We start from the raw sequence: 26079 nt of genomic DNA, 5'->3' as shown, positions 1-26079 counted from the left end.
CACCTGCAGTAGACAAATGGGAGAGATCCTAGGGTTAAAGGGAATAGGCGGGCGGGCGCCAAACCTGTGGAAGGCCAACGCGTTGGGCAACACCTCCCAGTAGGGGGCAGTATCCAGGTCGCTTGGCCTAGAAGAGCTGGGACGCCAGATGCACTAAGGTTGTTTGTGAGCCTTGCCTTCAAGCCATCTCCATTGTGCTAGGGTGGGGGGCGAGAAAGAAGAAAGCGGCCTTCCCCGCACCCCGCCCGTGGGCCCGCCTCCAGGCCCCCGCCCCACCCCCGGCTCCGCCTCCACCCCCGCCCCGCCTCTGGCCGCGGCCCCTTCCTCCCGCAGCTGGTGCTTTGGGGCCGAACCGCGCGTCGCTGTCTCTGTGGCCCCGGATCCCAACGCGCAAAGGTGAGGAAGGCGGAGAGTGCGGGCAGCCGACGGGGCCAGGCCCGGGCCGGGGGTCGGGAGCCGGGCAAAGCCTTCCCCACGTCCACTCCACCCTATGAACTGGGCCTGGCCTTTCTCACTGCCAAGACCCCCAGTCCTGCATAAAGGCTTTAGAGGGGCACCGGCCAGGCCTCAGGTCGCGCAGGGCGCAGACCGGCCGCCGCGGAGTCTGGGACCGGAGCGGGGCGGGGACCCGCGTGGTGAACAGTGTTCCTCTGGATCTGGGTCACGTCTCTCGGCGTCCAGCGCGATCGAAGGAGAGCTTGTCCTCGAGCTGCAGCAGTAGAGACTGAGGTTAGATCTGACGAAAGGAGAGAACCACGGACTGTCCAGAATGGTGGAGGGAGGGGGTGGCAAGGGAGGGGCTCTCTCTAGCCAGGAGAGACCGCCATCCTACTAGGCAGAGGGAGATACCGCCTACAGGCAGGTGGACATCTGGGATGAAGGTCGAGAGCCGGCTGATCCTCCATTGATCCTGTTGGGGGCGGGGGGCATCCTTCCCCACTCCTCTCCACCTTAGTACCTAATAGTGAGAAGGTGATCGGAGTTCAGGGGACCGGCAGCCTGAACTGTAGAACTCAGGGTGAAGTATGGGGTGTGAACTGGAGACCTTGAACCCGCTTAGCCACTGGGGGAGGGGTATGAATGCTCCGCCTAGTCTGGTTAGCCCCGCCTGTCCTCCCTCCCAGCAGGTTAAGTGGGGGCTATGAGCTCCCACTTACTTCTATCCTTAATTCCCCAAATCTAGAACTGCAGTATACATGGAGATAGAAGACTGCTATGTTTTGCACTTCATTCCATCCCTCTTTGATAAAACTAAGGACCTCCTCCTGATTGGGTTAGTTACCTCCTCCCTCCCTTGCAGAGTAGCCTTGACCTATGCACTCATCCCATGTCAGAAGCCCAGAAGCCTCCCCTCAACATCCCCATGTCCCCCATCCCCACACAGAACCACAATACACACTTGGAATCTGGCCTTTGAATTGGGACTTTGGGAAAGGAAGGTACAGTTCTGCTCTGCACCTCAGCCCGATGAACACTGTTAGCCACCAAGCCTGCAGCAAGAATCAGACCCCTGTATGCATGTGTGCTTGTCCCTACATGGTTGTAATTGTGTTTGAGTATTGTGTGAACACAACATGTAGCTGGCCCTTCTGTGAACATTAGTATGCCTGACTCAATGGGTTTGTGTGCATGTAATCAATGGATTTGTATGCATGTCCCTACACACCTGTGTATACCTATACAGGACTCTCCTGTTGAAGAGGTATACAGCCCTTTTTATATAAGCCCACATATGTAGGTTTAGAACCCTGATCATCTGCTGGGTGCACTTTTGCATGCCTGTAATCCCAGCAGCTCAGGAGGCTGAGGCAGGAGGATCACAAGTTCAAAGCCAGCCTCAGCAAAAGCAAGGTGCTAAGCAACTCAATGAACCCTGTCTCTAAATAAAGTGCAAAATAGGGCTGGGGATGTGGCTCAATGGTCTAGTGCCTCTGAGTTCAATCCCTGGTATACCCCCCAAAAAAATAGATGGGCATATGAATGCAACCTTACATGTGAAATGTATCACTACACATGGCCATGACTCTCCATGTGAACATAAGTGTGCACAAACCTCCCTGTGAGTGTGAGTGTGTGAATGACTCTCCTGTGAATACATGTGTTCATAGCCCTCCCTGTGAATGTATACTCACACCTGTGCATGTACATCACCTTCCTTTGGACCCATGTGATTCAGGATAAACCTGTATAAATGTGCCATGTACTGCACTCTGAGTGGTTCCTTTAACCTGGGGTGTGTTTGTTCTGCCCAATCCTAGGGACTGATCCCTCCTGGCTATAGGGCTCCCCGCTTCTGTGCTAAGCAAATAGGAGGCCCCAAAGGTAAACAGGTGTGCCTCCACAGTGAGGGGTGGAGCATGAGAAGCTTGCCTGAAACTTCCTGATGCCCCAGCCCCCAAATCAGGAACTAGTGCCCTTTCTGTGATCTGCAGGCCCTCTCCTCTCCCTCTCATATTCACTCTCCCCTCCCATGCTGACCTTTAACTCTTTGAATAAACCCTCCAAATTCCTGTTATCCTCTAGCCAGCTCTTGATCCCTCCCCTCTCTTCAAGGCCAGATAGTTAATATTTGACCTGGAAGAAAGAGGAGAGGCCAGTGGCACCTTCTGACCCTGCTTCTGGGTATCTGATGAGATGAGGTGAGTTGAACGGCCTCCACACCAAGCCCAGGCCAGGAAAATGAAGGACCCCCCTCAGAGATCAGGAGACCTGTAAAAGGTGCCAGGGAAAGCCTGTCCCCCAATCCCGATTGTTGACTTGAGGGAGGATCCAGGTATGGGAATAATCTCCAAGATGTGCCAGGGAAGGTGGCCAAGAACTCAGAGATCTCACCATCCACCTTATCCACATTACTTGTGTCTCCATTAACTGGCCTTGCACACTACAGTCTCCTGCACAGATGTTATACCTGTGCAGCTAGGGATACCCATATACTCATACCTGGTTCTGACCCCCTTGTGCCTGTGGAATGCCTGCTAGCAGGTAGGGACACGTGTGGAGGCCTAGCCAGAGGGTACAGTACAGACTCGCATGGGCAGGGCAGAGATGTGCACCCCCCAGAGAAGAATGCTGAGGAGGAGAAGTGTCTAATTAAAGAAAAATTCCAGAGGGAGCTCTCAGGCCAAGGAAAAGAAAAAACAAAGGGAAAACAGGACAAAATTAACAAAGGCCCATTAAAGATCTCTGTTCAGGCCTTCCTGCATAAGGCACCCCCGCAGGCAGCAGGGGCAGCAGCTTCCCATTGTTGAAGAAGCATTCTCTTTTGAGAACACAAATTCCACCTCAAAGGGGACCTAGAAGAGCTTCTGACTTGGCCAGAGAAGGGGTGTTACTTGGAGTTTGAGTTGGAGGGAGTCCAGGATCAGATAAAGAGGGCAAGTTCCCATCCTAGCCTCCTGCATCAGAACAGAGATGAACAGGAATGAGTCAATTCTGTCCTAGGAGTTCTATGGAAGCTGGACCTCCACCCTTTGGTGTCCCTGAAGACTGGGTAATTCCAACAATCTTCCACCTGCCCACAGATCAAAGAGATTTTTATCCTCTTTTGTTTTTTTTCCCCCCTCCTTCAGAAAACGGACCTCAGAGAACCAGGAATAGCCCTGCTATCATGGGCAAGGTGACCCATCAGTAACCTACGAACCCTCTATGACTCCGCAACTTCCGATTACCATGAAGTTTGCATTTGATGCAGAAAGGCATGTGATCCATCCTTCCCTCTGATCCCATAGCTGAGATTCCATGGCCACACAACCCTGTGGCTCCATGTCCCCCCCATTCCAGGATCCTCCCTGGCCCCATGACTTCTTGACTCCAAGGCCTCATGTCCCCTGACCTTCTATGTGACCTTCTTGGACTTTGACCCCTGTGACTGTGTTTCCCATCTCCTCCTGTGACTGGCCCTGGCTCCCCTTGGGGGTCTTGTTGGTCTTGGCCTCCCCAAGAAGATGTTGGGGAGGCTTTGGCCCCTCTTCCTGAGCCTCCTCACAGCAACAGCTGTCCCTGGACCCTCCTTGCGGCGACCTTCCCGAGAACTAGATGCCACCCCACGGATGACCATTTCCTATGAAGGTTAGACCCTCAATCTTCAAAGGCCACAGCAGCCAGGGCTGGGAGCAGGGGGTAGCCCCCAAACTGGGCTCACTGCCTCTGCTCTCCCTAGAGCTCTCCGGGACCAGGCACTTCAAGGGCCAAGCCCAGAACTATTCAACATTGCTGTTGGAGGAGGCCTCTGCAAGGCTGCTGGTGGGAGCTCGAGGCGCCCTATTCTCTCTCAGTGCCCATGACATAGGAGATGGGGCTCACAAAGAGGTCAGCCCTTGAAACTTGGACCACTCTCAGTGCCTATAGCCTTATCCTGTTCACAGGGACCTCAGCTTCCCAGAACCCTGCCAGACTTCCATAGCCCTTTGGACAGCACTTCCCTTCCCAGCCCAGGTCTCCCTTGCATCCAGTGTTCCTCCTGCTATTCACCCCATCCCAGTTTTTCCAGCTCCCTTGAACCCTCTGGGTAATGGGTATTGTCAATGCATCTATCCATTCCCTTTACCCCTGCTAGATCCAGTGGGAGGCCTCCCCAGAGATGCAAAGCAAATGTCATCAAAAAGGGAAAAACAACCAGGTATGTGGTGGTCTGCCCTGTCTCCAGCTTCTTCCTTCTCCTCAGTTGGGGATGCCGGGGTTGATAGGGACACAGATGAGGTGGTCACAGACTCCCAAGTCAACTTTTCAACCACAAAAAAAAAAAACAAAACTGAGTGCTGCTGGAGTGGCAGACCTGGGATGTAGCCCTTCTAATCCAAACATCTGGTGGCTTATTAGCTTGTCCTATCAGGGCATCTTAATCCCCTCTGAACTCCCAAATTATAATCATGATAATAAGAAGTAACCTCTAGTAAGTGCTCACTTAGCTATTATCTTCCTCAAGTTCTAAAATAACTATGAAGTAATATTTCCCCATTTTACAGATGATAGAAATGAGGTTTTGGTGGGGGACTAGCTCTAGTACCCACTATTCCATGGAGGGGCATTATGGAAATGTCAGCCCTATCTGGCTAAAGAACATGGTGTCTGCAAGGGACCTGCATCTAACTATGTAACAGAATCTATCTGGAAAGCTTTTTTAAAAATACACATTCCCAAGTTTCACTGGCCTGGAGACTCTTGATTCTGGGGTGATGCTGGGACAGCTGAATTTAAAGAGGAGATTCTATAAAAGGCTGCCTCTTGGTGCCGTGTGGGTAGATAACAGGGTTAGTGAGATAAGTAGAACCCTAGTCATGGAAGGCCATAATGCCCAGCAGAGGTTTTGTTTTTTATTCTATGACAATGGGCACCCTCACATTTAATACCTTATTTCAGGGCTCTCAAACTTTACATGTGATTCACCTGTGTATATTACAAATACAGATGCTAAATCAGTAGGTCTGGAAAGGGCCTAGGATTCTATAGACAAGCTCCCAGGTGAGGCTGAGGCAGTAGTTCCCATACAACACTTTGAATGGGAAGGCTTCTGAGACCGTTTCTCATTGTGCTGAGGGATATTAATTTTCAAAAGAGGGGTTTAATGATCCAGTTTGTTTGGAAAGTGTTGCATGTTCAGTTCCACAATGCATAGCAATATCTTTAAGGTTCTAAGATAGGTTTTATACCTGTTGTTTTTCAAACTTATTTGACCACAGAATTCCTCCTCAGAATTGAAAGCAGTGTGTGTCCTGGGACAGAGCAGGGATGGCTTTTAAAATGTAAACATCTTAGGGTAAGCTCACTGTAGGAAAGTTTATCTGGCCCAGACACCAGAAGGACTCAAATAGGCTGAATCTAGAGACAGGAAAAGCATTGGTGAGGCTGGAGTAGTATCCTATGGGTCAGAGGAAAGAGGACTGAGAAGGCTAACAGAGAAGGGACAGATGCCAGGGGCTACAACAGGTGAGAGAGTGGGAGGAGATAGAGAAGACTGTGTAGACTCAAACCCTGGGCAACAGACAGGAGGAAGAATCATTAACAAGGCAGAGAAGTAAAGAGAGTGGTAGCTTAGGGCATTTGAAAGACAGAGAAGGCCAGTGTGGCTAGAATTGAGTGAGTGAGGCCAAGACAAGGGTAAGGGGCAGGGCCCAGTGATGCAGGGCCAGGGGCTTGAGGGACTCTGTTCAGGGCACTGATGAGCCACTGCAATGATATGATCTAGTTTACATTTGTGAAATGTGCTTTGAGAATTGGGTTGAAGAGGAGCAAGAGTATGTTGATTGGTGGAACATCTCTAGAAGGAAGCTCCAGACAGTGATAGTAGCAGTCCCCAGTCACAGACTACCTGGGAGACAGGAATAAATGGGAGACTGATTACAACACATCCCCTTATACCTTTTCAAATTTCATACTACATGCAAGTATTCCTCATTCACTGAACAAAAAGAGTGGCAGAGGGTAGTCAGGAGGCTGCTGAAGTTGTCCAAGAAAGGAATGATGGTAGTAATTTGAATTGGGCAGTGGTGATAAGGTAAATTGGACCAAGTTCAAGAGCAATTTAGGACAAAGAATGAATCATGAAGAGGGACTGAATGTGGGGGCGAGGGAGTGAGAAGCAGTGAAGATGACTCCTGCCTCCTGGCTCCATCCTTGAGAACAGGATGGAGGCAGTGAGTGAGGTGGGAAAGACTGGATGAGCAGGTTTAGGAGGGAAGATGCAGGTTAGGGAGGAGATGAGTTTGCCTCCTGACAAGGTGAGTTTGATATATCTAAGGGATGGCAGGTGGAGAGAGAGAGGCAGGGTGTGGGTATTCCTGGACAAGGAACATGCCTGAGAAGGAGTTCAGTGGGGGAAAAGCATCTCAGGGTGGTAGGAGCCCTGGAAGCTCCAGAACTGGGGGTGGAGGGAGCTCCAGGAGACATAGGAGAAGCTGTGGTGTTAGGTGATCCAAGAGCTTTGTCACTGGTAGGTTAAGGACAGAGGGTGCCAGGGAATATTTTGTAATCTGGGCAATGCAAAGGCCCATGAGCATCTTAGAACTGTTTGTCCTGCAAGTGGGGGAAAGAGACAGACTCTAAAATAGATTAAGGGAGGAGGCCTCTAGCTAAGCAGGGCACTCACACTTCTCCACTACCTCATCCCACAGACCGAGTGTTTCAACCATGTCCGGTTTCTACAGAGGCTCAATGCCACCCACCTTTATGCATGTGGGACTCATGCCTTCCAGCCCCTCTGTGCAGCCATTGTGAGTATGACTGACTTGAGCCCTGACTGCTGACCCTAGACTGGTCTAACCTTGGGCTGCAGCCCACGCCTGTCCTGTGACTGACTGTTGGTACCTCATTCTCTAGGATGCTGAGGCTTTCACCCTTCCAACCAGCTTCGAGGAGGGGAAGGAGAAGTGTCCTTATGACCCAGCCCGCGGCTTCACGGGCCTCATCATTGGTAAGCAGGCATTCCTCCCTGCCCAGCCCCTCATTCACAAGGATGGCATTTAGTGGATCTTGTCAATAGGATTTGCCACCTACGTGTGTTGTGTGCCCTGATGTATATGACATGTCTCATTCCTGGCATGTCCTTGCCTCAGATGGAGGCCTCTACACAGCCACACGGTATGAATTCCGGAGCATTCCTGACATTCGCCGGAGCCGCCACCCACATTCTCTGAGAACTGAGGAGGCACCAATGCACTGGCTCAATGGTTAGGAGGATGAGGCACAGGATGAAGGGGGGTAGGGGTCTATTTCTTCATTTTTACTCCCTTGGGCAGCTGACCATCCCATCCCCAAGTCCCCAGGTGAGCCTATTCATTCCACTCCTGTGCTTTGTCAAGGGAGGGATAGGGTGGGGCAGAGGTCCCCAGCCTGTCTCAGAAGACACTTAACTGCTCAACCCACAGATGCTGAATTTGTGTTCTCTGTGCTGGTACGGGAGAGCAAGGCCAGTGCAGTGGGTGACGATGACAAGGTTTACTACTTCTTCACGGAGCGTGCTGCCGAGGAAGGCTCCAGCAGCTTCACTCAGAGCCGCAGCAGCCACCGTGTGGCCCGTGTGGCCCGTGTGTGCAAGGTAGATAGGGCTGAAATCAGGACATAGGGTAGAGGCTTGATCTCTGACCCTGGTCCTTGAACCTCTGCCCCCTACCTCCCCAGGGAGATTTGGGAGGAAAGAAGATCCTGCAGAAGAAGTGGACATCCTTCCTCAAGGCTCGTCTCATATGTCACATTCCACAGTATGAGACACTGCGTGCAGTCTGCAGCCTGGATGCTGACACCTCCGCCCGCACACACTTCTATGCTACTTTCACACTGACCACACAGTGGTAAGTGCAAGGACAGTGGCGAGGCATTGACTGGGAACAACTTGGGCTGGAGCAGAGGTCAGTGAGGATGAGTTAGGTCCATTGTGGGGAATACTGGCTGCAAAATGAGAACATCAGGCACCAAGCTAGCCTAGGGCCAGAGGCCACAGCAGCCACTCTCCCATGGAATAGGCCCTGAGTGTCTATAGTCAGGCCTAGACAAAGAAACAGTGGCTCCAGGCTAGCTAAACATGGGTTGGGGAAGGCTACACTCAGTGTGACTCAGTCTCTTCCCCTACGTCCCATTCCTAGGAAGACCTTGGAGGCCTCAGCCATCTGCCGCTATGACCTGGCTGAGGTGCAGGCTGTCTTCGCTGGGCCCTACATGGAATACCAGGATGGTGTCCGGCGCTGGGGCCGCTATGAGGGTGGGGTGCCTGAGCCCCGGCCTGGCTCGGTGAGCACCCAGACATAGGGCCAGAGCCCTGGGAGGGAGAGGAGGGTCTGGCCTTATGGAAGGCAGGTGGAAGAGTCCTGAGATTCACCATCCCCATTCCCCACCCCAGTGCATCACAGATTCATTGCGTAGCCGAGGCTATAACTCATCCCAAGACTTGCCATCCCTGGTCCTGGACTTTGTGAAGTTGCACCCACTGATGGCTCGGCCTGTGGTACCCACACGTGGACGCCCCTTGCTGCTCAAACGCAACGTGCGCTACACACACCTCACAGGGACACCCGTCACCACACCTTCTGGAGCCATCTATGACCTGCTCTTTCTGGGCACAGGTGCTTCTAACCCAAATCCCTGGTCCCTGTTAGCTTTGATCATTAATATTTCTAAACATCCCAGACATTCCTGCCATGACTATTGGGAGTTCCCAGTGTTCTACTGAGTTCCCACTGCTACTGCTGAATCGTTGTTCCCCACATCATGATTCCTAAGCTGTTCCCATCAGGCCTCCTGTGGGGTGCTGAGGGAAGATCACATTGTTTGGGTTTGACTTTCATCCCTTTCCACGGCAGCTGATGGCTGGATCCACAAGGCCATTGTCCTGGGCTCTGGGATGCACATTATCGAAGAGACACAAGTGTTCAGGGAGCCCCAGTCTGTGGACAATCTAGTCATCTCTCCAATGCAGGTACCTCTGATTTCTGACCTCCAAAAAGTCCTTGCTGAAACAAGGGGAGTGGGAGGCTGGGCGAGACTGAGTATGTTTTGTAAATGAGGTGGAGGATGTTGCCAACCAGCTCTCCTCTCTGGCTTCCAGCATAGCCTCTATGTGGGGGCCCCTAGTGGAGTCATCCAGCTTCCACTGTCCAGCTGCTCCCGCTACCGTTCCTGCTATGACTGCATCCTAGCACGGGACCCCTACTGTGGCTGGAACCCCAGCACCCATGCCTGCATGGCAGCCACCACCGCAGCCAACAGGTCCCAGAGTAGCAGGTGAAGTGGAGAGGGTTGCATGTGGCCCAAGTGGAGGAGAAAGGCCTGCAGTCATAGGGGATGTGGGAGCTAGTTATTTGTTCACAGCCCCATCAACCCTTTCACTGGGGAAACTAAAGCCCAGTTGGCCTTGTTCATGAACCCTGACCTTCTGTCCCCAGGACAGCACTGATACAAGACATAGAGAGAGGAAACAGAGGCTGTGAAGGCAGCAGGGATACAGGTAAGTGACACTCTTGGATCTGTGTGGGTCTGGCTGCAGAGCCTGTCCTCTTGGCCATTTACCATCACTTGTATGGCCATGTTTGTGCATGAGTGGCTGCATCTATGTGCCTTCAGTGAGGATGATCCAGCACACAGCCTGGCACAGAATAAGAGCTCAATAGCTCAAACAAATTATAAACAAGGAAACAGGTTCAAGTATCAGGCTAGGGATGTAGCTCAGTAGTAGAGCAATATGTATGAGATCCTGGGATGGATCTCCAGCATGGGATTAAAAGAAAGTGTCAAGTGTCTTGTCTGAAGCTTATAGCCAAGTGGTGGTGGTGGGGGGGCAAGCACTCAAATGATCACAAAAATAACCAACGATAATTATTAATAATTATAGCTATGATAAGATTCAGAAGGGTAGTGGATATTTCCCCAAGGAAGATGAAGTGACATGTGAAGGAAGAACAGATGTGAATGATCATAGCTAACATGTACTGAGTACTCAGCATGTGCCAGGCACTGATCTAAACACATATCATTATGTACACTTATTCTCACAGCACCTATGACAGAAGTGCCATTATTATCCCCTTCAGGGACAACCCCTCAGGCACAAGAAATATAAGTAAACTGCTTAAAGGTACTCAGCTATTAAGCAGCAAGGCCAGAATTTAAACCTAACCCCTAGCATCTGATTCAGTTTGTACTTTAGATTATTATGCTGTGCTGTCTCCCACAAATTAACCAGGTAGGTGAAGGTCCTGGGGTAAGGCAATGACACCTAAGCAGAGGGAGCTATGCATGTTAGAGCATCAGAAGAAGGTGGTCCAATACCATGCTGAGGATCTGGGTTTTACCTGAAAAGCAACAGGACACTCTGAAGAGTTGTAGGCAGGGGAGTGGCATGATTCTTTCTAATCACCCAACTACTGCTTAGAGAATGGGTTCTATGGGGACCTGAATGGGTTGGCAGTTGTGGAAAGAGAGAAGTGAACAGATCAGAGAGATTCTGATGAGAGCTGGATATAAAGGTGGGAAAGAAAGACAGGCAAAGGAAACTGAGCAGCTGGTGGCACCATTTATTGTGGTAGCAATACAAAGCAAGAACCTGGTTTAGTTTGGAAGTGAAGCTTTGGCCTTAGTTAGGTGCCCAAGAGACTTCATGTGGAGATGCCTAGCATATGGTAGTCAAGTCTGGCACTCAGGAGAGAGAGGTCTGTGCAGGAGGTAGAGATTAGGAGTCACTGGCAGATGGCAGAGACTGAAATCACAAGAGAGCATGGGAGCATGAAGAGAAGGCAAATGGGCCCAGGTACCACCTGCATCCTGAGAAGGGTCACAGGAACCCGTGTGGGAGTGTAAGCACACAGGCTTGGTAAGCTGTCACTGGTTCTAGACTCTATGCTTAGTACCAGTGTCTCATCCTGGCACCAGAATGGCTACCATATGGGCGTGGATGGGCTGCTAGTGACAGACACACAGCCTGAGCACAGTGGAAACTATGGCTGCTATGCAGAAGAGAATGGCCTCCGTACCCTGCTGGCTTCCTACAGCTTCACAGTCCGGCCTGCCATTTCCAATGCCCTCCTGGGATGAGTAGGTAATGACTTTTCCACCCTCCTTCCCAGGGCCACCACCACCACTGAAGACCCGTTCTGTGCTCCGGGGTGATGATGTCCTTCTGCCTTGTGACCAGCCATCCAACCTGGCCCGTGCTTTGTGGCTACTCAATGGGAGCAAAGGCCTAAGTGATGGGCAGGATGGCTACCGTGTGGGCGTGGATGGGCTGCTAGTAACAGACACACAGCCTGAGCACAGTGGAAACTATAGCTGCTATGCAGAGGAGAATGACCTCCGTACCCTGCTGGCTTCCTACAGCCTCACAGTCCGGCCTGCCACTCCTGCCCCAGCTCCACAAGCCCCTGCCATGCCTGGGGCACAGCTGGCACCAGATGTGAGGCTGCTCTATGTGCTAGCCATTGCTGCACTTGGTGGCCTCTGCCTCATCCTGGCCTCCTCCCTCCTCTATGTTGCTTGTCTTCGGGGAGGCAGACGAGGACGCAAACGGAAATACTCACTGGGTCGGGCTGGTCGGGTAGGGGGCTCTGCTGTGCAGTTGCAGACAGTCTCAGGCCAGTGTCCTGGAGAGGAAGATGAGGGTGATGATGGGGAGGGGGCTGGGGGCCTGGAGGGCAGCTGCCTCCAGATCATCCCTGGGGAGGGTGCCCCAGCTCCACCGCCCCCACCACCTCCACCACCACCGACTGAGCTGACCAATGGGCTGGTGGCACTACCCAGCCGGCTGCGGAGGATGAATGGCAACAGTTATGTGCTCTTGAGGCAGAGCAACAATGGAGTGCCAGCAGGGCCCTGCTCCTTTGCTGAGGAACTCAGCCGCATCTTGGAGAAGAGGAAGCACACGCAGCTCGTGGAACAGCTAGATGAGAGCTCTGTTTGAGCCCAGCCTCCAGAACAAATTCTCTTCCAAGCCAGCCTGTGTGCCCCAGGCTGGGCTGCTGCCTCCCCAACATAGCCACCCTCCTTCACACCCCCTACTCCATGCCCTTCTCCCACCTTTTTGATGTCTCTGTAGGGCTGGCCAGTCAGGCCCAGCCTAAGCCCCTTTCTCAGTCTCCAAGACCTATGTGTGAGCAGCCCAGGCCAACCGGTGCTCCTCAGAGGTAGGTACTCCCTGGGGACCAGGTGCTCTGCTGATCCAGACACAGTTCCTATTCCCTTAACCTAAATGCTTGGGAGGAGAGTACTTACTCCATCCTCTGCTTCCATTATCTGCCCAACCTTTTCTTTCTCCCAGGTAGGGCTCTGCAGATCCAGATGGCCTCAATGTCACCACCCTCTGCATGGCCCTGTTTGGTAGATCATCCTGAAGCCAGATAAGACCTCTGCTAGCCACCTGAGCCCTGCATACATTCACATGTGCTCATGGAAGAATGTTCATCAGCTGGGCTGCAGTGCCCCACCCCACCCTACCCTCTCCTGCTACATTCTTGTGTTTCATCTCTTCTTCTGGATTTGGGGTACCCTTCCAATTGTCACATCCCTGTCTAGTTATCTTCCCCCAGTCCCCCCTCCCCGCCCCCACAAGTGTTGATGCCATTGGCAAGAGCTTGGGATCAGGCCAGCCTGGGAGGTAAGACTGCATCATTCCCCTCTTCTGCCTTCCTGTGCAGCCCTTGTGAGTCTGCCTCCCCACTCCCCTTGGTCACACCGAAGAGCAACAGAGCTCTAGGCAATGTCCTTTCCCTATGCATATGTGATAACACACCCACATCACATGTGCTTACATTTCCACCCACGTACACCTCTGAGCCTCCCCTTGCTGCCTTGGACCTGTGTCTGTCAGGTTTGGTCCATGGACATTTCAAAGGGAGATCCCCCTCCCATTTAGCTGTCTTTGCAGACTCTTCCCTAGGACGAGTGACCAACACTGCACTCAATGAGCCAGCTTCCCTTTTGGGGACCAAGCATTTTCTCCCCCTCAGCCACAGCAGGGAGAGAAGAGGACTGATGTCTCACCTGGCACACTAAGCCCGTTCTTGGAACTATGCAAAGGGCAGAGGCTGGGAGTTCCGATGCTTGGCTCCCACCCCTGTCCTACCTCACCGGGACACTTTCAGAGTCCAGGGGCCTCTGAAGTCTTCAGGCCCATATGGGACAATCAATTCTGAGCTCCCCCATTCCCATTGGGTGAGGATGACTGTTATTTTTGTAGCTGAGAACGTGGAATCCCACGGGTTTTTACTGCCCTTCACCCAACCTCTCCCACCTCCACCCCACAATGAATGTATTTATTATGAGAACGGCTGCAGTTCTTTAGGAATGTCCCCACTCATCCCCAGGTGGGTGGAATAGGCATGTGAGAGTGGGGAGCCTGGGCTCAGCTCCTCCCCCAATGTTGGTTAATAAATATCCTTTTCCCCCACATCTCTGAGAAGTCTGATTGGTCTAGATTGACTTGCCCTGGTCCTCAGGATACAGGCTCTGAGCCCATGGAGAGAGTGCTACAGTGGTTCTTGCATCCAGGCTTGGCCTTGCTTTCCATACAATTATTTGCAAAGGAAACTGAAATCCTTAGCTTCCATCATGGCTGTGCTGGGTGGGCACACAGTCCCTTTTATTAAGGCTCATATTATTCATTGACTGTGGTTTAAGGTCATGACAAACAAGAAAATCACAGCAGTTGAAGAATTCACACAAGGGTTTTCAGACTTTTTACTTTCTGTACATGTCCCCATGCCTGATTCCCTGCCTTTTTGTTTTGCAGTTCTGGGATTGAACCCAGAGGAACTTTACCACTGAGCTACATCCCCAGCTATTTTTATTTTTGAGACAGTAGTAACTAAGTTGCTTAGGGCCTCACTAAGTCCTGAGGCCAGCCTCGAACTTGTGATCCTCCTGCCTCAGCCTCCCAAGCCACTAGGATTATAGGCATGCACCACCACACACATCTTCCCTGACTTTTAAAAATTAAGCTGGGGGAAGGGGGGGTTGGGGTTGTAGCTCAGAAGAGCGCTTGCCTAGCATGTGTGAGGCACTGGGTTGAATTCTCAGTACCACATATAACTAAATAAAATAAAGGTCTGTCAACAACTAAAAAAAAAATTTTTTTTTAAAGAAAAAAAAATTAAGCTCAGGGGATGCTCCTTATTTATCAGTCTTCCTGCTCTTCTAAACAGCTTTCTAGCACCTCCCATCCACTGGTCCAAAGGATGACATGGATTCATAGCTGCACAAAGAGGGGTCTTGGGGATGGGGGTGGGGATGGAGCTGGGACTAGGGAAAGCTTGTTATGAGGAACCTTGTATGAGAATCACCCAGGACTCTCTCCAGGAATCAGGCCTAGATAATTGCCTAGAACAATTATCTAGATAATTGCCTAGAACATTGCCTTTGATCCTAATGATACAGGGTTATATGTTCTGCTTCTGGATTTAGGATAATGAAATCTCCAGCTTATGCTTTAAAATGCACACATTTTGAAGAACTCAAGTATGATGATAAGTTTAATGACCTCAGTTTTCTAATCTGTACATAATCACACAAGAAGTTTCTTGCCCAATGTCTGGTCACAATGGAAAACAGCTCAAAGGTTGTGGCAATAGGACATCAAGGATTCTTCAGAAGCCAGCCCTGAATCCCCTGTGTTTTGAGATTACTATAATCAATTTGAATTTCGGAAAACAAAGACCCTGTACAACTCTTCAAAGTTCTATCATCTCAGGTTTTGGGGATGCCAACTGGATTAGAATTTAGAGAGTTCAAAAGGTCACTGACCCCTAACTGTGGAAAAAAAGAAAAAAAAACCACTTTTCTAGGGCAACAGTCTCAGGTCTAGGGTTGGAGTTGGTAGGGCAACTCTTCTTCACTGCGCTTGCACCTGGGCTGGGACAGGATCCCGGAGCTCCCTGGGTCGCAGCCCCAGGAAGGTTGTCGGTTTGTTGGTGAAGGGGTGCCACTGGCCCTGTATACTAGGACTGTCGGTGTGGAAGGGCTTGCGGATGCGGATCACGTCCAAGCCCGACTGGTCTGCCAGCTTTTGCACCAGAGTCGTGATCTCTTCGACCGACTTGCAGTGGATGCTTTCCTCTCGTACAGCTCCGTTAACTGGCAGGGCGGAGACGGAAGCAAACAGGTCAGATGTCAAGCATGGGGAGGTTAGAGAACCGAGCTCGGACCCCGCCATCCAGCCCTAACCCGGCGCAACTCACGGTATTCAGCCACTACTCTGGGCACGCAGCACGGCTTCGAGTTCACATATATTACGACCCCTGGGTTCCGTCGGGCGAAGTCGGTCACTTCGCGTTCCACGAACTCCCTGAGAGACCCGGGAAGAGTGAGCTCGGTGACCCCTGACCCGGCGCGACCTCTGCCGGGAATCCTTACTCTCTCTCCACCCCCGTGCGCTTTCCCGCACTCACCTGGCGCCGCGGGACGAGGGCGCGTCTCGGCTGAGGCTAAAACTGAGACGCTGTAGCTGCTGCACGTAGCGACCCAGCCCGTTGTGGAGAACACTGGTCAGAAAGCGACTCGGAGTCCCGCGCGCAGTCATTGCTACTGCTCGGAGGTAGCGGAGCCCAGTTGCGGGAAATGGGGGCGGGACTGAAAACGAACTTCCGGTTCCGGGGACCTTAGCGCTCCAGAGAGTTTTGCTTCCGAGGTTACCGCGAGTGGCGCGTGCAAACGACCCACGTTGTGGGCCTAAGGAGAGAGATGAGGGGCCAGGGGCCGGAGCCTTGGAACTCCTAGAAACAGCAGAGGAAAGATACGGGGAGAGAGGAGCGGGGCGCGTTCTTGGGGTTCAGACTGGCGGGAGTCGTAGAGTAGCGCCCTAGCCGTGTGGAAGGTCCCAGTGAAGGGGAAGGAATGCGAAGAGGGTCTCCATCTGGGTCCTAAAACATAGGGACCACAAAAAGGATGCGGAAGGCTGTAACTGTAGAGATGAGTACTACGAGAAGAGTGCGTGGAGGGGTGGTAGAGGTGAGGAAATGATACGGATAGGTAGCGACGAGGACTGCAGAGGGTCACAGAGGTGAGAGAAACCACAAAGGACTGACGATAGAGGTAAGGGAGCCTTTATAGAGGGACATATAGATGTGAAAGGGTCATGTAGATGGGCAGAGATGTGAAGTGGCAATGTAAAAACGCAGAGGAAGATTCAGGGGGATGTTATGACAAGTTTTAGGGGAGATAAGGAAGCTAAAAGTGAACTCTGTGGAGTGTTCCCTAGTGTTTGACCTAATGAAGGCACCCAAACCAGGCATTTAAGGCTTTTCAAGTAGTGACTTACTACTGCACTAGAAATGTGGGTCCTCCTCCGGGGTGCATACCCACTCCGGATCTTGCTGCCCCTACGTGGGGTGTGGATGGGTCGGAGGGGTCTGCCCCGAAGCTTGGTCCCAGGCTCTTCTCGTCGCAGGTACAGGAAGGAGGCTCTTCCAGCCTTGGAGATACCAGTATTGCCTCTAACTACAACTGAAATTCGGCAGTATTTACGGGCACATGGAATCCCCTTTCAGGATGGCTACAGCTGCCTTCGAGCACCTAGCCCTTTTGTGGGGTCCTCAGAGCCCAAGGATCAGACTAGTGCTGCCACTTCCTTCAGTCTCTTCATTGACAAGACCACAGGCCGCTTTCTCTGCATGACTAGCCTAGCAGAGGGGAGCTGGGAAGACTTCCAAGCAAGCGTGGAGGGACGAGGGGATGGGGCCAGAGAGGGGGCCCTGCTTACTGAGGCTCCAGAAGCTAAGGACATTGAGGAGATCCGGAGGATCTGGGACCGAGCAATACCGCTCTGGGAGCTGCCTGACCCAGAGGAAGCCCAGTTGGCTCGTATGATGTTTGGCCTTACCAAAGTGACAGATGAAACACTCAGGCGTTTCAGTGTTCGATACCTACGACCTGCTCGAAGTCTGGTCTTTCCCTGGTTTTCCCCTCGGGATTTAGGATTACGAGGTCTGAAGCTATTAGGGGCTGAAGGCCAGGGAGATGGAGTACACTACGTGGAGACCACTATTCCCCGGCCTGGTGCCTACCACAACCTGTTTGGATTACCACTGATCAACCGTCGAGATGTTGAGGTGGTTCTGACCAGTCGTGAGCTGGACAGCCTGGCCTTGAACCAGTCTACAGGGCTGCCCACCCTTGCCCTACCCCGAGGAACCATCTGCTTACCCCCTGCCTTACTCCCTTACCTCGAACAGTTCCGAAGGATTGTGTTCTGGCTAGGGGATGATCTTCGGTCCTGGGAAGCTGCCAAGTTGTTTGCCCGAAAACTGAACCCCAAGCGATGCTCTTTGGTGCGTCCTGGAGACCAACAGCCCCGTCCCCTTGAGGCCATGAACCAAGGCTTAAATCTTTCTCGTATTCTTCGTACTGCCCTGCCTGCCTGGCACAAATCTATTGTGTCCTTCCAGCAGCTTCGGGAAGAGGTGCTAGGAGAAATATCAAACGTGGAGCAAGCAGCCGGTGTCCCCTGGAGCCGCTTTCCAGACCTCAATCGTCTCTTGAAGGGGCACCGGAAAGGCGAGCTGACAGTCTTCACAGGTAACCCTCTGAGAAATCACTGGGTTAAAGGGACAGAGAATCAGGTGTCAAAAACCTGGGTTTAGGCCGTTGAAAATGTTGAGAAGGGGCTTCCCCTCCTAGCTTTATAGCTCTAATCTGTGTTTTGATTTAAGGGACTTTTCTCCTTACCCAGGACTGTGTTCATCTCTACTACAGGGCCAACAGGCAGTGGAAAGACAACATTCATCAGTGAGTATGCCCTGGATTTGTGTACCCAGGGGGTGAACACACTATGGGGTAGCTTTGAGATCAGCAATGTGAGACTAGCCCGAGTCATGCTGACGCAGTTTGCCATGGGGCGTCTAGAAGAACAACTGGATAAATATGAAGAGTGGGCCGACCGCTTTGAGGACCTGCCTCTCTATTTCATGACTTTCCATGGACAGCAGAGCATCAGGTGAGATCCTTATAGCCCAGCCACTTTGCTTTTCCAGACAAATCTCAGCACTTAGCACCTTTGGTTCCCTTTCCAACTCTAGTGGGAACTACTTCCAGGTCTCCTTAGATAGGTTTAGGGTTTTCAAAGAATAGAAAGGAAGAACAAATTGCCCGCAGACCAGCTGTTTTGCCTGAGGTGTCTGGAGGCTATTTGTAATTGACTCTTGAGTTCATTGCCTCTTCTTCTTCCCAGGTCTGTAATAGACACAATGCAACATGCAGTCTATGTCTATGATGTTTGTCATGTGGTCATCGACAACTTGCAGTTCATGATGGGTCACGAGCAGCTGTCTACAGACAGGTGATGCCCTCTTCTTGTCTAACTTGGATATGTCTTCGGAGGCAGCTGGCCTCTAGGTACACACTCTCTACTCTCTTGTATTCTGAGAGGTGTACAGGTACATACCACCCTGTATGTATTATTTAGATTTGGGGGGCGTGGCAGCAGGAAGTATGGATGAGGGCCTGATTGTGAGTTCTTGGGTAGAGGAAGTGGAGAGTAGAGTTGGGGTGCTTTGTGGAAGGATGTGGGTGGATTAAGGGTATGTGTCTGTTCTTGAGTCAGGCGCAGTGGCGTATACCTATAATCCCAGCAACTCAGGAGGCTGAGGCAGGAAGATGGAAGATTCAAAGCGAGTCTCAGCAACTTAACAAGGCCCAAAGACCCTGTCTTAAAAAAATAGGGCTGAGAATGTGGTTCAGTGGTTAAGTGCCCCTGAGTTCAATACTCAGTACCAAAACAGAACAAAAAAAGTTCTTGACTTTCTGACTGTTCATCATCCTCTTTGGAACAGGATTGCAGCTCAAGACTACATCGTTGGGGCCTTTCGGAAGTTTGCAACAGACAACAGCTGCCATGTGACACTGGTCATTCACCCCCGGAAGGAGGATGATGACAAGGAATTGCAGACAGCATCCATTTTTGGCTCAGCCAAAGTGAGTGGACTTTAAAAGGGCTCAGGCTTTGGAGAGTATAGGGGACAGATGTAGCCAGAGAAAGGTCTCAGTCAGCCTTAGATTATCTTGACTGTAGTAGGAGAGGCAGGAGGCAGTGCTTCTGGGCCCTTGACATGAAGAATACATGCACCAGAAATACAAAGGCTGGTAATAGTTAGTTCTTTGCCCTCTGAGAGCTCACATCCTCTAGTGAGGGAAACAGTGAGATAGTGATTGTGGCTCAGTGTGATGAGAGCTACGATAGGAAGCATAGGTATTTGGGGAACAAAGAGAAGAGATCTGAGTCAGCCTGAGGAGACTTCCCAAAGGAAGTGTTAACAAACATTGTGCTGTAGTTCGGCAGACTAGGTATTAGACAGTCAAGTACATGGGAGTGCCTGCTGGGCATCAGGACCAGCCCAATCCTAAAGATTCCAGTAGTACACTGGGTACCTATTACATGCCAGGCCTGGGCTGGGCACCTGGGAATTCAGGGTGAGGAGCATAAACTGTGCCACGATGGAATAGACAAGGGTCTTGGAAAGAGAACAATGCAGCAGAAGTGCAGAAATGATGGTGTTTTCTTCAGGAAATAAGAATGTTCTCTCTGAAGTTTAGACTGAGACCTGAATGATGAGAAGCTGGGTTGAGTAGGGTGGCCCACTGTAGAGGAGAGGTGTTGCAAGTCAAGGGAGCAGCACAAAGTCTGAGATAGTAGCAAGCTTACTGTGAAGGAAATGGGAGACTGAAGTGGCCCCAGCATCACTTGTTGAAAGAGCTTTAGTAATGGGGGAGTACTTTTCCATTTCCAGTTCTTACCACTATTCCCTAAACCTTTAGCCTTCTTTTCTGTTTCACTCACATGTCTTTTTAACTCCGGCTTTCGTCTTTCTGCTCCCTGTCTCCTAGGCAAGCCAAGAAGCAGACAACGTTCTGATCCTGCAGGACAGGAAACTGGTAACTGGGCCAGGAAAACGATATCTGCAGGTTTCCAAGAACCGCTTTGATGGAGATGTGGGTGTCTTCCCACTTGAGTTCAACAAGAACTCTCTCACCTTCTCCATCCCTCCAAAGAGCAAAGCCCGGCTCAAGAAGATTAAGGACGACAATGGACTAGTGGCCAAAAAGCCCTCTTCTGGCAAAAAAGGGGCTATGCCCCAAAACTCTGAGACTTAACTCAGGCCAAGGCCCCAATCCCTACCAATCAGAAACCTCTAAGCCTTCAAGTGAAGGCAACCCAGAGCAGTTACTGAAATGAGCTGACGGGACAGGCTGGGCCATAGACACTTTCTTGGCCTTCTGCTAGGACTTCTCTGTCCTATAGTCCTGAGCTATAGGCCCTTTTCAGGCTAGGGCAGGGTTTCATAGTGAGGCAATTCAATTTAGCTACTGTTTCCAAGAACTATCGTGTGCTGGGCTCTCCTCAAGGTCCTGAATATACATCACTGAAAAGAAAAATAAGGTCTCTGTTTCCACAGAACCAGTGTTTTAGTTGAAGAAACAAGCAATGAACAAGTAAACAAAAAGTTTTAGTTAGTAAAAATACTATAAAGAAAATAGTAATGTGATGGGGTGCTCATGGGCTAGCATAGATGAAATGGCCTACAAATGTTGGCAGCATGTATGTAGTTAGGACTTCAAGAATTAGAAGGATTGGATCATATGAGTATCTAGGGAGAGGGATCCAGGCAGAGAAAAGCACAGAGTCCTGAGATGGGAATAAGCAAATCAAATTCAAGATAGTGAGGTCAGGCCCCCTGAACCTAGAGTGGGATAGGAAACTCCTTCCTGAAACTGCATCCTTTTAGGCTTTTGGAGCCAAAAGGTGACATGATGGTAGCAAGTCCCTCTGCTCCCTGCTTTGTTGAGTCAGGCATGAGGTGGCACCTTCTAAAATTAAAATTGATCCTAGGTGCTTAGCTCTGTAATATCAGGGCCTCAAATTGAGAAGGGAGCTTCCTCCTGCTTGATTACTTGGCCATGCAGCCATAAGAGGAAGCTATGAGCCTAGAATGCCTGGGCACTGTTTCCGTTATATGTAACTTCAGATGAACAGCTGGAGTTAGAACTTTTTATAAAGAGACTTTTTCTTGTTTTACTGAAAAAAAAAAATAATAATAATTCTTTCCATTACCTTTGTTTCTGTGCTTTTTCCTATTTGTCCACCAGGTGTCTCCCCAGTCTAACTGGACTTGACTCTGAATTGGGAGTGGGTGGGTCCCCTCCCCACTTGGAGATTTTGAGCTGTGGGCTCCTGTGGAAGGGGGGGAGGGCATTAAAAGGTCTTCACATCCACCTCCCCTTTATATCTCTTCTTGCCCTGGGGCTGGGAGGGTAGGGTACTGTGTTAACTTCCCTGAGAATCTCCATGAGATTCTTGGCAAAGGTGTGGGTCAGTGGGCCATATGTCCAGGCCCTATCTGACCAGCTGTCCCTCTTCCCTCTGTGATGTGAGCCACTCATCTCTGAATGTGGACTCAAGACCCAAAATATTCTAATCTCTACCCCTCCCCTATCCATTTCCCTCCTCCTGTACCCTCTCTCAGGTTAATATGTGCCAAAACTCCTGGGGACTTTTTAAAAATATAGAACCTAAGCCCTGCTCTCCCCACCCCTCCTGCCCCTGCCCATTATGCACACATTCTGGAGTCTGAGGAAGGGTACAGAAGTCTTCATTTTAACAAGCTCTGCAGGAGATTATAAAATAGATGATTCATAGACCCTCTCAGAAATATTCCTAAATGATGCTACATTGTCATCTCACTTCCTCAGGTATTTTGAATTTCCAGTTTCCCTTTGAATTTGCCTGAAAAGGTGGTAAGGAAACAAGAATCCCTTTTTATGAGTAGGGGGAAGGTTTTTGCTCCATGGAAGCAGAGCTTCCTTTTCAAGGTCTTCCAGTTAACCCAAGAGGGAGCTTCTGGGACCCTGTGGAAGGGTCTGGAGTCTGAGAACTGTGGCCACAAACATCTCCAAAAACAGACCTTGGAGCAAAGCTGCTGCTGGCTGTTCTCTTTGGGGAAGATCCTAGGGGTGGGAGTAGTTTCTCCAGAGTATGCTTTCTTGGGGGTCTCTCCCAGACTGGCTGGAGCCATGCCTCCCTAATCCCACAGTAATCATTTCCAGCCGTTGGCTGGTCTAGGCCTCATCCAGGGTCTATAACACTGAATGTCAGCCATGCTTTCCAGATGTACAGTACCAGACCAGTCGTACCTACAAGAACATGAATTCCACATTTAGTCTTCCACAAATGTCTGATATGTTGGAAAATCATTTAGGGGGTTCCAGAAGGGGATCTTTGTGAAGGCTATGAATTGAGGATTTGGGGATAGAGGGATAGATATACACTTGTTTGTCTTGCTCCACCCTCCTGGAAGACACCCCTACACAGTGCAAACCAGAATGATGAGGGGGAGGGGAAGCTAACACTGCAGCCTCCATCCCCTATACAAATATTCCCCTCCATACCTGCCTTAAACTCCCCACATTAAGATGTAGCCCAGAGTATTTTCAGAAGTTCCTGGAGCCAAGAAAGCAAAGGGTGGGGGAGATGCTTGAAGCAAGTTTTCTGGGATAAGGCTGGGAATCCGCCAGTGTTCAACAACTTAACAATTTCTCTGAGAGCTCAGTAAGGGGCTGTCCAAGCAGTGACCAGTTGGATCTGCAGGTTTATCCTCAGGTTGACTGTCTATTTGTCACATGTAGCTGTGAAGGGCAGCTTCCATACTTTAGACGTGTTTGAGAAGAGACTAAACTCACCCTGAGTCCTGCAGCCCCAGTACTCTTGGCTGCAAACAAGGCCCAGAAACCTGTAGACTGAGCCTTTCCACAGGCTGCCTTGAGTACCACGGAGGGAGGGAGGGAGCTCTTGGTGCCTCCCTGCAATACAGGCCAACTTCCTGTTTGTGCCTGTGGGTGGGACTTTATGAGTCTAAGGGAAACATAGCCAGGCCTTGTGGGGGGCCAGGACTGACAACTGGCTCACCTGGGAAGGCACCTACCCCAGGGAAAGGGGCGGTGTTGATTCTGCTTCGGCAGCCCCAAGCAAAGGTGTATGTGTTGCCAAAAGGTCGGGGGAGCTGTTTTGATTAAACCCAAGCCTTCTGTGTCTGCCTTACAGGGGTTTTCCTTGATTGAGGAGTAGGTTGAGAATGGATCGGGTTGGGCTCTCTCCCGAGCATGGGAGGGTGACAGAGTCAAGCCCATATACCTTTAGGGTAGCCAGGTAATTTAGCTCTGGGTCACGTGCTGCCTTTCCCTTCTCCAGGTGGAAAGCCATGAAGTCAGTCCACAGGGGCAACCTCCGGCCACTATGGAGCTCTTTTTGGATTGAGTATTGAGTGGGTTGTTGAGGGGGTGTGGGGAAGACCACTCCCCTCCCCGGGTGGGGGGCGCGGCCTCAGCCGCCCCGCCCCGCCCCGCTCCACCAGGTCGGGCCAGGCTGGTGCCGGGAGCCCGGAGCCCGGAGCCCGGAGCCCGGAGCCCGGAGCGGGCTGGGGATCGGCGTTCTCGCCCTTAGGAAGTGGGCGCGCTGGAGCAGGAGCTTGGCGGGGAGCTGGAGCGGCGGTGCAGGTGGTGTTAGGTGAGTGGCAGGGCGGTGGGGGTGCAGGAACCCCCATCTCCCGCACATCTTCACTCCGGAACGAACTTTCTGAGTCTGGGCAAGCTGAAGGTTAGTGTTGAGAAGGAGTGGGGGTCCCTGCTCCGTGGGACGCAGGCGAAGAGTCCGAACAGCAAAGCGACATAGAAACCGACGGACCTAAACACACGCGTGTACACAGACCCACGCATGCACTTGGGACACATGTACACACGTGCGTTCGGAAAGGACGCACCCTGTTGGATACCCTAGCAGTCCGAGCGATCCGCGCCGACCCCAGTCCACAGGGTGATGCTAATTTAGTCGTGAGTGGGGGAAAGGGGACTCCCCGTGACCGCCAGCGGGAGCGGGCAGGGTGGGACCCATCCGGAGGTTCCTGCTTCCCAGCCGCCTCCCTGCAGGTGATAACCGAGACGTAAACAGGCGCTGAGCACGTGATTGCTCCGCAGATTGGTGGGCTGTGCTCCCCTAACCCCACTACAGGACTGCGACCAGGCCAGGGAGTTTGCTTGGTCAGGTGCGGGGCTGATTCCATTATCTGCCTGGAGCGGTGATAAACCCTCTTCTAGAAATAGGAGCACAACGCCCCCTGGAGCCAGGGTGGATGGGAGGCCTAGAGACTATTAGGCTGGAAGGCGTTATTTACTTGGACTTCTCACCTTACAGGTCCGAAACACTTTGCTGAAGTCCGCATCCCTGAGGGTATCGGAGGGGGCCTTTGATGGTAGTGGACAGCTGCCCCCGTCCCTTACCCCCAGCCCAAGGGGCAGCTGCCTGTGGGTCCCTTTCTACCACCACGTCCACCTTTTGCAGATCTGGGAGCTCCTCCTGGAAGAGTAGATACCGAGAGCCCACCCGTGCAAGAGTGGGAGCCTCTTATCTCCACAGGGAATGCTAGAGAGTAAATGACCCCTCAATACCCAAGGGGCCTACCCCTTCTAGTAAGAAGGAAGAGCCCCCACCCCCGCCCCCAGGGAATGAAGGAGGGGGCTGCAATCCTGCCTTCCTCCCCGCCCCACCCCCACCCCTCCACACGCTGAGCCCAGCTGCTGCCTAAGCTTCTGGGCCGGCTGCCAGAAAGGGGAGGAGGCTCTTAGTGCCCCTGGAGGCAGGGATGGGGCAAGGCCAGAGGAGGGGGTCTTTACTGGGGAGCGGGATTCATTCTGTTCTTGTGAGGCTGAGGGTCTGGGGTGAGCCTCAGGGTGGTTGGGCTGTTTCCCTTTCCAGGGAAAAAGAAAGAAAAACAACCCTTTCCATAGAGCTAAAAATAGAGCTGAGAGCGGGCCAGGCTGTGGCCTGGAAGGGGGGGGATGCTCCTTCCTGGGGCCCAGCCGGCTCTGGCAGGCTGGGGATGGGGGGTGGGGGCATGTGTAGAAGGAGAAAGGTTGGATTTGCTTAGGGGTATGGCATCAGCTGACCTGACCAGGTCACCGAGACCCCTTAGGGAAAGTCCGGGGTAGTTTCTGAGGGGTGTGTATGTGTGTGTTTAAGAAGTTGTCAGAGTGTCTGAATAAGACTTGTCAATGAGTGAATAATGGTTAGGAGATCCAAGTCTATTTAAGTTTATGACGGGGTGCAAAGGACTGTGAGTTGGGAGAGACGGTGCACAATAGGCGTATGGCATCCAGGGTCTCCGTGTGTGAGTTGGCCTGGAAGATTGTGGAAAGGAGAAACACGCAACCACGTGATGGATGAGACCGTGTGATGTGGCTGCCTGATACTGAATGTGGGAAAGGTCGTGTGGGTGTTAAGATTGTGTTGTTTTCGAGAGGGTGAAAATATTTGTGACCCTGAGAAACACAGTGGATTGTTGTCTGCTTTGAGGCTGGTGTAGGTTTAGACTGTAGGTTTGGATCGCTTATCCCAGCGATTGGTGGGGCCAGAGGCCGCCCCCCTCCGAGCAATGACCTCTTCTAGCAAATGACTCGGAGGGCAAGTTGTGGAGCACAGATCCGCGCCAGCGGCAGGCCTGGGCTTGCGGGCCAGGGCCATGAGTGAAGTGTGACCCCCACAGTGGGGAGCGACTGGTGTGTGATCAGAACTGGCCGCCAGGTGGCGTCGCCTCTGCAAATCCAAGTGTGCCGCCTCCAACCCGTTGG

At 51.7% G+C, this 26079-nt stretch overlaps 4 protein-coding genes across 8 annotated transcripts in view; 3 read left to right on the top strand and 1 right to left on the bottom strand.

The window, feature by feature from the left end:
- Positions 1-245: 245 nt before the first annotated feature.
- Positions 246-13864, top strand: Sema4g (semaphorin 4G). Of its 3 annotated transcripts, XM_078024938.1 has the most exons (17): positions 863-1273; positions 2554-2639; positions 3570-4068; positions 4160-4308; positions 4556-4618; positions 7110-7208; positions 7315-7408; positions 7551-7664; positions 7863-8032; positions 8116-8285; positions 8577-8721; positions 8831-9053; positions 9291-9406; positions 9536-9711; positions 9873-9934; positions 11550-12606; positions 12741-13864. In XM_078024938.1, the coding sequence occupies exons 3-16, from the start codon at positions 3945-3947 to the stop codon at positions 12377-12379; spliced, it is 2535 nt and encodes an 844-aa protein (XP_077881064.1). In that variant the 5' UTR covers positions 863-1273; positions 2554-2639; positions 3570-3944; the 3' UTR covers positions 12380-12606; positions 12741-13864. The 3 variants fall into 3 exon arrangements, with proteins under 3 accessions (XP_077881042.1, XP_077881064.1, XP_077881086.1); XM_078024916.1 differs by lacking the exons at positions 863-1273; positions 2554-2639 and adding an exon at positions 246-396; XM_078024960.1 differs by lacking the exon at positions 2554-2639.
- A 1063-nt stretch (positions 13865-14927) lies between these two features.
- Mrpl43 (mitochondrial ribosomal protein L43) lies at positions 14928-16058 on the bottom strand. The gene is made up of 3 exons (XM_005333672.4): positions 15861-16058; positions 15651-15757; positions 14928-15546 (listed from the first exon to the last, which is right to left on the bottom strand). The coding sequence occupies exons 1-3, from the start codon at positions 15989-15991 to the stop codon at positions 15305-15307; spliced, it is 480 nt and encodes a 159-aa protein (XP_005333729.1). The 5' UTR covers positions 15992-16058; the 3' UTR covers positions 14928-15304.
- Positions 16059-16061: 3 nt separating this feature from the next.
- Positions 16062-21513, top strand: Twnk (twinkle mtDNA helicase). 3 transcript variants are annotated; one of them, XM_040272764.2, is made up of 6 exons: positions 16067-16503; positions 17859-17985; positions 18163-18403; positions 18638-18745; positions 19239-19380; positions 20290-21513. In XM_040272764.2, exons 3-6 carry the CDS (start codon positions 18282-18284, stop codon positions 20554-20556), a joined length of 639 nt encoding a protein of 212 aa, XP_040128698.1. In that variant the 5' UTR covers positions 16067-16503; positions 17859-17985; positions 18163-18281; the 3' UTR covers positions 20557-21513. The 3 variants fall into 3 exon arrangements, with proteins under 3 accessions (XP_040128696.1, XP_013217564.1, XP_040128698.1); XM_013362110.4 differs by having other exon boundaries at positions 16063-17985; XM_040272762.2 differs by lacking the exon at positions 18638-18745 and having other exon boundaries at positions 16062-17985.
- Positions 21514-23783: 2270 nt separating this feature from the next.
- Lzts2 (leucine zipper tumor suppressor 2) overlaps positions 23784-26079 on the top strand; it is a 10055-nt gene continuing 7759 nt past the window's right edge. Inside the window, exon 1 of the mRNA XM_005333670.4 lies at positions 23784-23962. The gene's annotated coding sequence lies outside the window, so the exon portion shown is untranslated. The remainder of the gene's footprint in view (positions 23963-26079) is intronic.

The sequence above is a fragment of the Ictidomys tridecemlineatus genome, chromosome 1 (genome assembly GCF_052094955.1).
Source record: "Ictidomys tridecemlineatus isolate mIctTri1 chromosome 1, mIctTri1.hap1, whole genome shotgun sequence".
Lineage (NCBI taxonomy): Eukaryota > Metazoa > Chordata > Mammalia > Rodentia > Sciuridae > Ictidomys > Ictidomys tridecemlineatus.
The sequence above is the reverse complement of the archived record's forward strand: the minus strand, read 5'-3'. Positions and strand labels throughout refer to the sequence as shown.

What these genes read in the sequence shown, in the direction of transcription:
- Sema4g (XM_078024916.1), top strand. Translation starts at nt 3,945, where the DNA reads ATGTTGGGGAGGCTTTGGCCCCTCTTCCTGAGCCTCCTCACAGCAACA. An exon ending in GATGACCATTTCCTATGAAG is followed by an intron (nt 4,069 to 4,159) that starts GTTAGACCCTCA and finishes TGCTCTCCCTAG; the next exon opens with AGCTCTCCGGGACCAGGCAC. An exon ending in CTGAGCCCCGGCCTGGCTCG is followed by an intron (nt 8,722 to 8,830) that starts GTGAGCACCCAG and finishes TCCCCACCCCAG; the next exon opens with TGCATCACAGATTCATTGCG.
- Mrpl43 (XM_005333672.4), bottom strand. Translation starts at nt 15,991, where the DNA reads ATGACTGCGCGCGGGACTCCGAGTCGCTTTCTGACCAGTGTTCTCCAC. An exon ending in CCCTCGTCCCGCGGCGCCAG is followed by an intron (nt 15,758 to 15,860) that starts GTGAGTGCGGGA and finishes CGGGTCTCTCAG; the next exon opens with GGAGTTCGTGGAACGCGAAG. An exon ending in CAGAGTAGTGGCTGAATACC is followed by an intron (nt 15,547 to 15,650) that starts GTGAGTTGCGCC and finishes CCGCCCTGCCAG; the next exon opens with TTAACGGAGCTGTACGAGAG.
- Twnk (XM_013362110.4), top strand. Translation starts at nt 16,743, where the DNA reads ATGTGGGTCCTCCTCCGGGGTGCATACCCACTCCGGATCTTGCTGCCC. An exon ending in CGAGCTGACAGTCTTCACAG is followed by an intron (nt 17,986 to 18,162) that starts GTAACCCTCTGA and finishes TCTCTACTACAG; the next exon opens with GGCCAACAGGCAGTGGAAAG. An exon ending in CATGGACAGCAGAGCATCAG is followed by an intron (nt 18,404 to 18,637) that starts GTGAGATCCTTA and finishes TCTTCTTCCCAG; the next exon opens with GTCTGTAATAGACACAATGC.